The 14,817-nt window shown below is 43.3% G+C and overlaps 1 protein-coding gene across 1 annotated transcript in view; it reads right to left on the bottom strand.

Moving 5' to 3' along the window:
• Window positions 1-14,593, bottom strand: part of CHN2 (chimerin 2) — a 287,334-nt gene extending 272,741 nt beyond the window's left edge. The window contains exon 1 of the mRNA XM_070616121.1: window positions 13,561-14,593. Coding sequence (XP_070472222.1) covers window positions 13,561-13,609 — 49 coding nt within the window. The 5' untranslated portion in view covers window positions 13,610-14,593. The remainder of the gene's footprint in view (window positions 1-13,560) is intronic.
• Between the last annotated feature and the right edge of the window lie 224 nt (window positions 14,594-14,817).

Genomic DNA, 14,817 nt, shown 5'->3' with positions numbered 1-14,817 from the left:
TAGGCACTGGGGATCAGCAGTGAACAAAATACACAGAAATAGCTGCCCTCGTGGAGCATATACTTTAGTGATATGTGATACAGTGACTTAAAGAAAGAAGGAAAACTGAGAGAGAAATAAACAGGAAACCATAACTGGTGGTTACTTTTGGAGGGAGAGAAGAAAGAAGATGGGACAGGGAGGAGAAGGGAGAAGAGCACCCAGGAAGGTTGCAAGGGAAGGCCTTGCTCCTGGGTTGGGGGGTGGCTCTTCTTACGAGCGTTATATTGCTGTCCTTGTGACCTGAATGTCTGTTACACATATTCATTTGTGGATATTGAATATTGCATCAAATATAATTTTAAAAAGAGCCACCCCTCTGGATTGGAAAGTATAAACACTGGTGTCCCTTTGGATGAGACATTTGTCCAGACGAATTTAAAATGTTTATGGGAATGTGGGATGCACAGCGGAGTGTTAAATGGAGCAGAAAAATTCTAAACTGGTGGGATTACACTGCAAGGTTTGGAAAGGCGGTTGAAGAAGAGCAAGGTAATATACTCAGGGGCAATTTTCCCAGTTATCTTAGAAGATCATGGACTCTGAGTGATCACCGATGGCCCAACTATGGAGCATCTATATTAGAACGGGAATTTCATGAGACCAGAGATTTTTATGCTTTGTTCACAAATTTTCAATTTTATTTCAAAGACATTACCTCATTTGATTCTCACAACAAGGATTATTAGCCCATTTTATGGATGAGAAAATGGAAATTCAGAGGGAGCTAAGTTAACACAGCTATTCGTGCTGGTATTTCAGCTAGCTGCCCAACTTCCCAGGACTGTCGCACACCATCCTTGAAGCCCGGGGTTCAAAGGACCAACATTTATTTACAAAATCCAAGAGTGGATGTTAGAGATGTTTCAGACAGTTAAATTTAAAGCAATGAAAAGAAACACCAGTCCACTCTAGGGGGTAGAAAATGGATGGAACGCATTCCTATAAGGAAGAGCACAAGCTGAAACTACATATGGGCTCAGAAACACGTTTACATGAATTCCTGAATGACAGGTTTATACTCAGCTATTTATGAAAATTAAGATGTCTGCAGGGCATCCCTTCCCTGAAAGGCTGCTGTGCATTTTTACAAAGTACCCCTTACTGCTATTACTGAGGTTAGAATATAGAACCAAATAAGTACTATGGCAATTATTCTGTTCTTATGACAAATTACATTGTCTAATTCAAAATCATGTCTTCCGTTTGTAAGTGCCTGGGATTTGCTGTGGTTATGTTCCTAATCTTAATCTGATACTGTTTCAAGAGAGTTTACAAAATCCCTGTCAATTGCTTTTCCCTCTCAAGAAGAATTCATATTTGGAGGGTAAAAAAAGCATGTGGGTTAGTGTGGCTGCTTAAAATAAGCATGGAGCTCTCATGTGGACAGAGTTCAACCCTTAGGCTATCAACATCACATAGAAGAAAAACTTCTGTGCCCCGGTCATTGTGAGTACCTTGAACCCTGGACATTGATCATGAGGGAGATAACAGACAGGACACCTGGCTTGACCTAAGCAGATGAGCAACCAGAAACTAACAACTCACAGGGCACTTCCTGAAGGAGACAAAATAATGTTCTCATTGCATATGAAAGTCAGCAAAATAGTACTATTTACCCAATAGACATGGTTTAAATTCTCACTGTCTGCTGGGACAAACACTGTAAAACAAAATGGCTAATTTTTCTATAATAAAGTGAATTTGAATGAGCAACTTAAATCAATATTAGGCAGCCAGATTATGTGTATTAATATCTACATATCATTAGCATAATCCCAAGTGAATTCTTTCACTACTAAAAGTAATGCTAAGCTTGACTTTTCATTTCCCTTGATATTAACTAATATATTATATATTTGGTTGGAAATAACTTTTGTTTGAAACTTAATCCACTTCTGCTTTCTGTGTATACACATACACAGACACTCACATATGGACATACATCATACATGTAGATGTGTGTATACACATATACATAGTCACGGCAAGAACCTTCAGTACAAAGACTATCAGACAAGAGTTTTCACCACAGGTCGAGAGAAAAATGTGTCCCTTGTTCTCTCAGCTTCTCTTTCTAGCTTCACAGCATTATAGCATTGCAGGCTTTCTTTGAAAGGAGGGGTGTACATAAATCTAGCAAGTAAATGTATAAAGTCTAGAATTATAGTGAAGCAAAAACCAAAAAGCAAAGCACAGAACCTGTATCAACAAGAATCTGACGAAAGTCCCAACCAGTCCTTCTCCGCAATATTTCATTTCAAAATCACAGGACAGACCCAGGAAAATGAAGGGCATCTCTCAAGGCCTAGGACGAAAACAAAACAGGGAACTGAGAGTTGAGGCTAAACTGGGCCTCAGTGGAGGAAGGGTAAGTTTCTGGCTTGCAAAGTGGACCGGGCTGTAACTGTGGGAGCCACTGAGCAATGATTCAGCAGGTTTTGTGGATTCTGTAGTGGATTGTGTGATAGAGGCCAGAACATGCTCATTGGTCCACTCCAATGCTGTCGAATACAAATGTAACGTGAGCCACATATGTAATTTTAAATATTCTAGTAGCTACGTTAAACATTTTTAAAGCAACAGATGAAATTAATTTTTAAAATATATTTTCTTTAACCTAATATCCAAAAAATGTCATCACTTCAATAGATAATCAACATAAAGTTATTCATGAGATATTTTACATTCTTTTTGCTTTGTACTTGTCTTCGAACTCTGGTGTGAATTTTATAATTGCAGCACATCTCAATTCAGACCAGCCACATTTTAGGGCTAAACAGCCCATGTGGCTACCATATTGGACAGTGCAGGTCTACGTCTTGAGAATCAGACCCTGAAAGGTCCGTGTTGCAGCTCCCACACTTCAGTAGATGCTGTACAAGATTTATCCCAAAACCATACTCCTTGCTTCCTGTTTACTTGCTGCCCCAACATTCATTTCTCGAGTTTATTCCTTGAAAGCAAAATTATTTAAGAAAAATCAGTTTACACAGTTCGTGTGGCGTTATGTGAAAGAATAAGGAAGTGCTAGGTGCTCAGCCAGTACTGAGGGCACAGAGAGCAATGACAGAGCATGATGAAATCCAGGTACTAGGCCTCTGATGAGAAAAGAATTGTATAAGCTTATCACCTAAGTGATTCTGTGATTCATACTGCCCTAAATTTATGAACTGAGTTATATCAATAAAGAATAAGCTATGCATGCCACAGTCCTCTGGCTATTAGGGTTTTTGAGTGCAGCGGCCTCAACATCCACCTCTTTCTTGACAGTTGCTTGATACTTTAAAGCTACTATCCACCTTTCCGGTTTTTTCTTGCCCTTGAAGTTGGCAACAGAAATTCAGGGAGGAGGGCAGCTTCCTTTTCTTAGGAACTGTCATGTTCCTGCATCTTATTTGCATGCATTTTCTCCCAATTAAATGTGCTGAAAATTCCAAAAGCTAACTTTATTTCTAAAAACCAGTGCATTTGCTTTGCCCCATATGTGGGCCTTTTGCAGAAGCAAAATACTTCTGGGCAAATGGTTTGCTGATGGCCAAGTTTGTAGAAAAATCTCTTTTAAATAGCACAGCTTGGATATGCCACTAACAACCTCAGTCCACACTTTCACAATTTTCCTATTTGCTTTATGATGATTTGGAAGAGATGCAATCATAAGATCCAAACTTCTTATGGACCCTCTTTGAGGGTAAAATAACAACTCACTGTGGCTTTATTTCAAAAAGAAATGGAGTTGCCATGAGGGAGACTACAGACCATTTTTTTAAAAAGCTTGAATCAAACTTCAAAACTAGAAGAGTTTATGAACATTTTACTCTCCCCAACATAATCCTCCAGCTGTCATTCCACAGTTTCCCTCAAAGTTATGAAAAAACTACTCTTTTAAAAAAGTCAATTTTCAAAATTAGTGAAATATAACCTAAGCAGAACAAGGACCAAACACAGGAACTGGAGAACATTCTGCTAAATTTTCTATCCTTAGCTTATTAATTTTACATTAGTAAGTTCTCTGTCTGAGATCTACCGACCCGTTATACCAGTCCTGCCCAATAGAATCTTCTGCAGAAAGATGGAAATGTTCTAGTTCTGCATGATCTAATATGGTAACCAGTAGCCACACGTGCTATTGAGCACTTGAACTATGCCTAGCATAACTAAGGAACTGAATTTTGTTTTTAATTTAAATTTATAGGCTGGCCCGGCGGCGCAGCGGTTAAGTTCACATGCTCCACTTCAGCGGTCCGGGGTTTGCTGGTTCAGATCCCGTGCGCAGACCTATGCACTGCTTATCAAGCCATTCTGGGGCAGGGGTCCCACATATTAAAAAAAAATAGAGGAAGATGGGTACAGATGTTAGCTCAGTGCTAATCTTCCTCAGCAAAAAGAGAAGGATTGGCTGCAGATGTTAGCTCAGGGCTAATCTCATTCAAAAAGAAAATTTTTTTTAATTTAAATAGTTGCATGTGGCTAGTGTTACCATATTGGACAGCACAGCTATATATAGTAAGGGCAGACACTAAGTCACTTAAGTTTTTGTTCCTCTGTTGACACAACAGCCTTGAGATCTAAGGCCCATTTAAAAGACAAAGCACTTTATGACTTCTTTTTTGAAAATATTGAATAATTAAATAGAACAGCCTCTGTGAAGCCAGACAGAAAAAAAAAAGTCTGCAAGAAATTCTCTAAGGATGATGCTACTCTTTAGGATGAGCCAGGAAGAGGGATGGAGAATTAAATGTGCTGGGAGCATGGGTCCTAGATGACAGTTCCAGCTCTCGCTCCCTCACCAACTAGCTGAGCAGCACCGAGCAGTTCCTGGGGCCCCTCGGACCCTGATTCTCTTAATTATACAATGTTGGGATCTGCTAAACAGCCTGCAAGGTCCCTCCTCACTCTAAACCTACAACGAAATGTAAAGTCAATCCAGCTCAGGAGAAAAAGAATTCTCAGGTAGGAATTGTTGCGTGCGTTCAGGTCTGCCTGAACTCCTGTAATTTCAGATCCTTTACTTTCTCACTCAAGATATAAGCTAATAGATATATATCCTGCCACCTGAGGATTCAGAATCTGGCAGTTTCGTGAGGTGATTACAAGACTTGATATGCTCACACAAAATGGAATGCTTTTAAAATTCCAGTGAAGAAAATCAACTGAATGCAAAATAGTACTATTCTGTTCTTTCCTTGGTTATTTTCTTTAATTTAGAAATTTTCCAAAGCTTTAGAAAAGTTGCAAGAGTACAATGAACACCTATACACCCTTCACCCTGCAAGACTATTCTTAAGTACCCACAAGTCCACTTCCTGAGGTGCACTCTCTACAGAGTAATGACTCGGTAACGCCTCCCCGTTCCTAACGCTTGTAAGAAGAAGCTTTGGTCAGACTGAATGAGGGTCTGGATAACTGCTGTGGACAACAAAACAGAGCACAGTTATTACTGTATTTTCTCTGTTAACAATGAGCATGTATTTCAGCTTTAAACTTTAATGTCAGAAACTTTTAAAACAGAGATAGAAACAAACCAAGCCCTTATGTTTCGAGAGGGAAAAGCAGTCTTTGAAATTAGGAAGACTTTGCTCCAACGCTAGCACCTCAAATCCAAGCCGTGTACCCTCTGAATCTAATTCTTTGTTTGCACAATGGGATATAATGTCCACCTCAGAGAAACAGCAGGAGAATTACATGAGATCATGTAAACAGAACGACACACAGCAGCCATTCGGTATTCTTAGTTGCTTTTAGAGTTTACTAAGCATTTTCCCCAACTGTACTTCAGGAATAATACCCCTATGGGATAAATTTGTCAGATACTGTTACTTCTGGTTTATAGCCAAGAGAACTGCGGCTCAGAGATGTTAAGGGAAGGAGAGAGGGAGGGGAGGCCACTGGCATCGAATGAGCAGGCATGATGGCCAGGTCTATGGAGGTGATCCTTCTAGCCCCTCTGTTCATGCTCACATCAACTCTGGGGAACAGGCTGTGACATCTGCAGTTTGCAGCGAGATATTTCAGGCTCAGAGAGGCTAATTTCACCGAAGGCCACATAACTGACTAGTTGCAGGGCTTGGTTAAGTATTTGGTTTAAATGCCTACATTAGGGGTTTAAGGGCCTTGGTTAAGGGTTTAGGCGCCGTGGCTAAGGGTTCAAATGCCCTGGTTAAAGGTTTAAGTGTCCAAATCTTCTGACTCCAAGTTTAGGGCTCTTCCTACAACATCTAATGAAGATACATTGCAGAATGTGGGCTCTCTCACCAGCTCAAGGAAGTAGACTGTTTCTCCAGATCTAGTTGATTCTGCCAGGCGACTGGCATCCAGCCTCTCTTCTTGAAAAATGCTCTCTCCATCAGGCCCACCAAGGCAAGGGGTGATTGGCACCCACGCAATGTAGGTGATATCTCAACTTCAGGAACAGAATCAATGTAACCTCTGACCTAAGGTGATTACATTTTAAATAAGGCTATTAATCAAAAGCCTTTATTAGAGAATGTCTATGGAAACTTAAACACTGGATGATTTAACATAACACTTTATACTGCTGAGGTTATGTTGTGAATGAGCTGAGATTGGGTGGTTTTGACAGGCCAAACTGTTGAAGCAAGGCAATGCTATAATTAGACCATACTGTAAAGACTATATGCAAAGCTTGGCCCCCACAAAGGTGATTGATTAATAATAAATAAGGGCAAAGGCAGGCTACTTACACAAGCAGCTGGTGGATGGCTCTCCCCGGATGCACAGCTGAAAAAGTTTTATCGCTACTTGGCAACACACACATGCCTGGGCTTCAGCCTCAGACCCCAGTGGGCAGCCACATGAGTCCCAGGGCAGAGCAGACCGTGTGTGGGCCAGCACATTCCTAACTGGGTTACCCATAGAGACTTTAAATAAACCTCTGCTTTTGTTACTAACTTAGAGGCACATGAGTGTGTTGTGTTACACCAACCAGCCTGTACCAGAGATACAGGCGTCCATCTTGACCCTCTGACCAGAATACACGTGAGAAACAGAATACCAGCTTCCTTTTCTGATGAGCAAACGGAAGGGGAAGGAGGAAGGTTTTTAGAAGATTTGGAAACTACTAACAGTAAAGTAGACCAAACGCAGGATTTAAGAAAAAAATCTCTAAATAGAAATCTGACCAACATAATAACAGGTGAGAAAACCAAAAGGAAAAAAGAGAGAGAGAGAAAGGGAGAAAAAAGCCATTCGTTTTGAAAATTAAATGACATATTTCAGGAGCCGTGAAATGTGAATACATTCATAAAAGATAAGTGATTGGTGGGTGATAGATGGATGCTATTAATCATATGTCTATCACGAGGCCCGTTTCTTCTTCTCCATATCTATCTTGGCAGGAATCTTGATCTGGCAGAAAGCTCTTTTCCAATACATACCGATGTGACGCTGCTCATGTATAGGTTTTCCAAACCCAATGCCCAATTATTTTCACCATTGTGCAAAAACAGGAGACCTGCAGAGCAGCAGACGGCCCTCAGCAGGAGTAACACTCGGGCCAAGCCCCAGGTGGCAGCTCAGAGAACATCATGTCCAGTTAAACCCCACACAGACTGGCCTCAGAAAATACCTGGTGTTTGCATCCCCCACAAGTTGGAAACATGACAGGATCATTCAAAACACTTTATAAGGTTAGTGTGAGTGGCAGGGATCTGACATTTTAGCAAAAGTACACAAATCATGGGGCCCTTATCACACACGAAGTCATGCTCAAGAAGACTCTCCTTCCCGCTCAGATTCTGTGTCCCTGGCTTCATGTGGGTTACCACAAACGGACAGTGAAAACCTGAGTTAAAATGAGGTCTGGAAGGAACGACACTCCTCCTTGGAGGGAATGACTATTCTGAGGGGCTTAATTTCAGCTTTGTAAATTCTTCTGCAAATTTTTGAAATGCATCTTTTTTTTTTTTTTTTTTGCAATTTAAAATAACAAAGACAATCAAATCTTCCTGCCACTCTTGGTGATTATGAAATTAAATTACCTGCAGTTTCACTAAAACGAAGGTAAAGAAACTTCTTTTACCCCTAACTGAATATATCTGAAGAATCCAAAGGTCCAAAAGAAGACTTCTCAGTGCGAATGTCTCTTTCAAGAAAGATACCCTGTTGTATAGTACTCGATCCATGGAGTTCCTAACGGCACATACGTAAGTCCTGACAGAATTATTGCAGTTCAGTGTTGCCTTCTGCATCTAGGAATGTGGAAATTTGTATGTCACTGGTTGTGACTCTCCAATAACGAGTAACCAAAATTCCTATTTATCATCTCTAGGATCAACAGCAGTGTGACAGCAGAAAATAGCATTACAGTCATGGGTCATTTGATGGGCATACGTTCTGAGAAATGCATCGTTAGCCAGTTTCATTGTTGTGCGAACATCATAGAGTGTACTTACACAAACCTAGACAGAACAGCCTACTGCACACCTGGACTATATGGTACTAATCTTATGGGATCACCATTGTATATGTGGTCCGTCGTTGACCAAAACCTTGTTATGCAATGCATGACTATATTTACCAGGTCCACATTCCTATTGTATAGAATCTGGAGAAATAAATCCCTCAATCCATTAAGGAATGTTCTTTTCCCAATTAAGGTTTTGAAGACTTGGCACATAATACTGATTTTTACCTTTTTCCATTTGCATTTTTTGAAGTATAACTGACATATCATATTGTATTAGTTTCAGGTGTGCAACATGGTGGTTTGACATTTTACATATGTTACAAAATGATCACCACAATAAGTCTAGCTACCATCAGTCACCCTACAAAGTTAATACAATCTTATTGTCCAAATTCCCGGTGCTGTACATTACATTCCCATGACTTCTTTATTTTATAAGTGGAAGTTTGTACCTCTTGATTCCCTTCACCCACTTTGCCTCCCCTCAATCCCCATCTCCTCTGGCAACCATCAGTCTGTTCTCTGTATCTATGAGTGTGGTTTTGTTCTGTTTTATTTTGTTTGTTCATTTGTTTTGTGTTTTACATTCCAAATATAAGTGAAATCGTATGATATTTATCCTTCTCTGTCATATTTCACTTAGCATAATCCCCTTAAGTTCCATCCATGTTGTTGCAAATGGCAAGATTTCATTCTTTTTTGTGGCTGAGTAATATTCCATTGTGTGTATATACATGTATATATATACATATTTATACCACATCCTGTTTATTTATCCATCAATGGACACTTATATTGCTTTCATGTCTTGGCTACTGTAAATAATGCTGCAATGAATACAGGGGTGAATACATCTTTTTGAATTAGCGTTTTTGTTTTCTTCAGATAAAAACCCCAAAGTAGAACCGCTGGACTGTGTGGTAGTTCTATTTTGAATTTTTTGAGGAACCTCCACACTGTTTTGCATAGTGGCTGTACCAGTTTACATTCCCACCAACAGGGCACAAATGTTCCCTTTTCTCTACATCCTCACCAACACTTGTTATTTTTTGGTTTTTTCATAGTAGCCATTCTGACAGCTGTGAGGTGATATCTCATTGTGGTTTTGATTTGCATTTCCATTTGCATTTTAATTTAAAAAGTCTATGTTATTTTCATTTCTATAATACAGTGTGTTTGTGCTCTCAAAATCTTAACAACATCTTATCCCGGGGCTCTCCTTAATATTTAATTTTTTACCTTATTGAGTTACTGGAAAATATCTCATAGCTACTTTATTATTACTTTACTTGAGTTGATTTCTTTTCTTTACTCTATGAAATTATCCATTTGGAAATCATATTACTAATGTGCAAAAAGTTCTTATTTCACTTATAAAAGCAAACACAACCCATGATTATTAAGAAAACTATTTTGCAAATCAACCATTATTTATTTCAGAATATAATCAAGTACCACAGCCTAGATTAAAAGCTTAAGGATAGGGAGTTTTTTTAATTTAAAATAATAAAGGTAATCAAACTTTCCTGTCAATCTAGGTGATTGTGAAGTTTAATTACCAGCAGTTATCATTCAAACAAGGGCAAAGCAATTTCTTCGACACATAATTGAATATTCCAGAAAAAAATTTCCAAAGAGTTCTCAAAAAAATGTATTTAAAAATTCATGTTAACGTGATTATTTCATTTGTTAGGGCTCAGTTGGCAATGTAGAAGAATAAATGACACACAGGGGTGGCGGGGTTCAATGACAGCAAGTGAGAGCCTATTCTCAGGAAAATCAGATAGAGAACTTTGAGCCTAACCCTGAGTAAATCATTAGATCTTCACTCTTTGGGCAAACACAACCAAACCTAAACCTCCCACATCTATTCCTCTAAGAGAGGTTTAACCCGTGTTATTCGAGCTCACCTCTCCACATGCTGGACGCGACAGAACGGACTGTTCCTTTCTCACTGCTCAATTGCCTGCATATGTCCTAAGGCATCTAGAGCTGTGCCACCAAACCCACTGCTACCTGAACAGAAAGGAAACCTCCTCCATCAGCAGCAGCAGTGAGCGATCTGGCAGCTCTGTGCATGAGGCTGCATAGCTGTCCAGAGAAGGGGAACCACGGAGAAAGAGGATCAATAGCCGTAAGAAAGGAAGCTGAACATTAGGCCATGAACTTCCCTATCTCCAGGCCTTTGCCTAAGCTCTTCCCTCTTCTTGAAATGCCTTCCCCTCTCCCTGCTTTCTGGATAAATCTTACTCATCCTTCAAGGCCCAACTCATAGGTCACCGCCACTGACCCCTCTAAACTGAAGTAGTCCTCTCTTCCCCGTCCTCTCCTCCGCCTAATTCTTTGTATCCAACTGGAATATAGATTGCTATTTGCTTGTCCATCTCTGCTGCTGGATGGTGAGAGAAAGGATCTTGATCCATCTTTCTATTCCAAACACTGGGGACTTCATAAATGTTTGTTTAATGGAGCTCAAACCTCAAAATCGAATTGAACACGCAGGTTTTATGTGCACTGGACTTATTTCTGCACCTAAAGTCTGAGCCTTGAGTGCCTTCTTTTTCATTCCTCCAAGGAGCAAAATTTATTCACACTGAGCACTTACTAAGTGCCACACCCTGTGCTGACTGCCCTACACAAGTTATCTCATTCAATCCCCACAACATTCCTAGGAAGGAAATCTTATTAGCATTAGCCTCCTTTACAGATGAGGAAACTGAAGCTCGGAGAAGCTCACCCCAAGTTACCCAACTGGTCAGTGGTGGAGCCAGAGCTCAAGGGCAATAATCCCAGAACTTCAGAGCTAGAAGGAATCCTAAAATTATCTTCCTCACTTAACTTCCTTGAAGCTGAGATTTATTAACTTGTTGCCTAGCACACAGTAGGCCCTCCAAAAATGGTGATTAATAGATTGATGGAGTGCCCTCATTTCTCAGACTCTGACCTTTGCCTGGGAGAACCCAGCTGTCACCACAAACAGGCTCGATTCTTTCCTGCCCAACACCTCTCACAGGTGTGAATTGCTTGTGTTATCTGAATTATTCATGATCCACAGGATGGTAAGTGTGCTGAAAAAGAGAACTGCACTTCTCATATTTCTCAAGACAAAGTGCCCGATTAATTGGTGAATTAGGCAATACAAGCCCATGGCCCAGGTTGATTCACATCAAATAATATATCCACGTCGCTTTTTGAATCTCAGCTTTCATGTAATTTCCCACTTTCCATTAGGATTTAAAGCAGGGAAGAGAACCGTCATAAGCATCTCTATCCTATCTACAAAGTAATTGCTATCATCTAAAGCTTATACTGTGCTGCCTCAAACCCATGTATCCTTCCTAAGGCTGAGTTAGCTTTTACCATCAGGTTTCTTAAGCTATATCAAGATCTGAAAATTCAGATGCCACAGCATCTGTAATTTATGCCATCAGTAAATTATGCGACAATACTGCCTTTTTGTCCTTTCTCCACTCTCCCTTCCCTTTGCCACCTCTCCACCCGCCCCCCCCCCCACCCCCACCACCAGTTCATTTTCTAGTGGGCAGTTCTCTGAGAGAGATAACCGTATGCTAATCGTCAGCCAACATCACTGTATTTTAAATTCAATGTTAGTCAAACAAAATGAATTGAAAAGCAGCAGCAGTGGTTTGGGGGTACTAAAAATAAGCTGCAGCATTTGCTGAGTTCTCAGAATGAAAACCACAGGCGGTCAACTTGTTGCTGCTCTTCATAAGATACGACTCTTCTGCCCCATTGGCTGCTACAACCAGAAACTTGAACTATATCATGGGCCCAACAACACTGTGCCTCTGATTAGTTGGCAGTGATCAAGGAAGGAAGTGCCATTTCCCTGGAACGAAACCTGCCAAAAAAGATAACAGATGGCTTTCAAGAGATGACCTTGTGACACATCACAATTGCACCTTAGTCAAATTCACCTTGCATTTATGATTTAATTAGTCACACATCTATAGATACGGTTCCTTTATGCCCGGCTTGCTGTCCATCACCTTGAACAAAGGTTTTCTTCCTTTGAGTTTAATTTTTGGGTAATAATAATTTAAAAAAAACACACAATAGGAATTAATGCAATATGAACATCTTGAAAATTTCCATTAGGACTTAAAGACCTTCTTGACCCCTGAATGCTGTATGCTAGCTGAAATGCCTTATCAACTACCCCTTTAGGGTTTGTCATTAAAGTTTTCAATGACCAGAAGGGTAGAAGAATTCTACCTAATGCATCATTCTGATTAAAATCTGTCATACTCAGAAACCAGTAAGTCTGTTTCTATTGATTCCTACTCCTTCAGATTCATTAGCAATTTTTTTCTCTTCAATTAGACTCGCTGATCAACCATAGAAAAGCTGAAAGAAACCCTCCCCTTGCTCAGTCGCACTTGAAAAAAAAAATGTATGCCTGGAAAGTAAAATTACAGAGTGTATTCCAAGAGGCCACATAGGAAAATCACACACACACACACACTTGTAACCGGGCAAATTGTTAGAGGCTAGGCTCGCTCTCCCGTCTGTCCCCTAACTCGCTTGGATCAGGACCAGAAAGACAGAACCCTTCATTACTTCTATCTCAAACCCATGCCCCAAGCGTGTGTCTCCACAGAGCTAATTTCTGAAACAAACAAAGAAAATCAAGTCTGCGAGGAGCGAGGGTTTGCTCCCCTCCGCCTTCAATTTGGGCATCCAGCGTCCCGGGCGCCGCACCGCAAGCGGCTCGGGGCGCCCAGCGTCACCTTCACCTTCCCCGCCCCGCCAGCCCCGGTTCCAGCTGCGCCAGAAAGTGCGAGCCTGCCCTGCTCATTTCGCTGCTCGCCTCCTGATCCCCAAATCCCCGCGTCCGCACACTAAGGGCGCCACCACTCTCCCACCTCTGCGCTGTCAGATGTCAGGCGCAGAGGTGCTGTGGGCACCGAGGGTGCCGGCAAACCAAACAAGTGTCACACCGGGCGCCTGCCCTCACTCCGAGGGAGCGGGCAGGACGGCCACAGGTAGACTCCATCCATCCCAGGGTGCGGGGCGAGGGCAGGGGGCGAGAGACCCGGCGCAGCAGCCGCGCCCGACGGGCTGAAACTCACCGGAGGACACCGAGGAGCCGGACAGGCTGGAGTTGCTGGACGCTGCCATCTCCGCGCGCCCCGCGCGTCGCTGCTCGCTCAGCCCCGGTGCGGACGCCACCGCCGCTGCCCTCGCCCGGCTGCTCGCAGCCTCCGCGGCCCCCAGCCCATGGCAAAGTCCTGGGGACGCGCAGAAAGCACCAGCCTCCGGACTCTGCCTGCACTTCCTGCTCCACCAGATGACGCGCTGCTGCCGCCGCTATTTATTTGTGGTTTCCGTCCCTCTCGGCGCCTTTGCAAGCTTTTCTCCGGGTGTCGGGGGATAGATAGGTGGGAGCGGAGGGAGGCCGTGGGGCGGCCAGAGCGGACTGATCGTGGCTCCAGCCGAGCCCCAACTGCGGTCCGCGCTCCCCTGCGCGCGGCTGGGACCAGGGCGCCCCGGCGTCCCCGAACCGCCCCGCCAGCCCTCGGCACCCTCCCCTAGGCTCCCAGCTCCCCGGCGGCACTTCGAGCAGCCCGGGCAAAGGCGGCGGGAGACAGACAGACAGAGCGACCTCCCCCTTCTCCCTCCGCCCCAACTCCGCTCGCGCGCACACAAAGGAAGGAGAGGAGACGCGGGAGCTCGGGGGCTGCTTCAGCCGCCGCGGGCTTGACAGCTCCTGCGGCGGGGACTGGAGGGGGTGCCGCGGACTGCAGGGCGGGGGGACACTGGACCTGGGAGCGGGACCCCGAGGTGCTGGGGAGGCCGCCGGGGGGCGCGGCGCGAGCGCGGCTGCTGTGCGCAGCGCTGCTTCAAGGGTTTGAAGGGATAGGGAGTCGGGGGAAGGTGGTGAGGCTCGCTGCTGCCGGCCAGGCTAAGGAGCAGCGGGACAGGCAGGGTGGGATCCAGAGGGCGAAGGCGGGGTCGCTGAGGACACGATGTTAGGCAGAAAGGGGCCTGGGACGCCAGAGCGGCTGTGGAGCGCTCCTTCCACTCCCCTCCAAATTGTTCTTTGTTGCTCTGGAGCTGACGGTCCCTGCCCTGCAAGAAGGTGCGTTTCCCAAAACACCCAGCAAACCAAATCCAGCTGCACTTAAGCACCCCAGCCACGGACAATGCCCGACAGGCCAATGGGCTTTTGAGGATGGCCTTCAAAGAAATAGAGACGTTCTAAATACGTATGTCATCAGGCCCACACAAAGCCGGGTGTCCAAGAGAAAGGTTCTCCGACTTCGAATTGCAAAGGATCCTCACAAAAGACTTGGCAGCCGGTCGGACTGTGCCCCTTCAGGATAAGG

This window comes from Equus przewalskii, chromosome 4, assembly GCF_037783145.1.
Source record: "Equus przewalskii isolate Varuska chromosome 4, EquPr2, whole genome shotgun sequence".
NCBI classification, from domain to species: Eukaryota; Metazoa; Chordata; class Mammalia; order Perissodactyla; family Equidae; genus Equus; species Equus przewalskii.
Note: the sequence above shows the minus strand (reverse complement) of the source record. Positions and strands in the feature narration are given on the sequence as shown.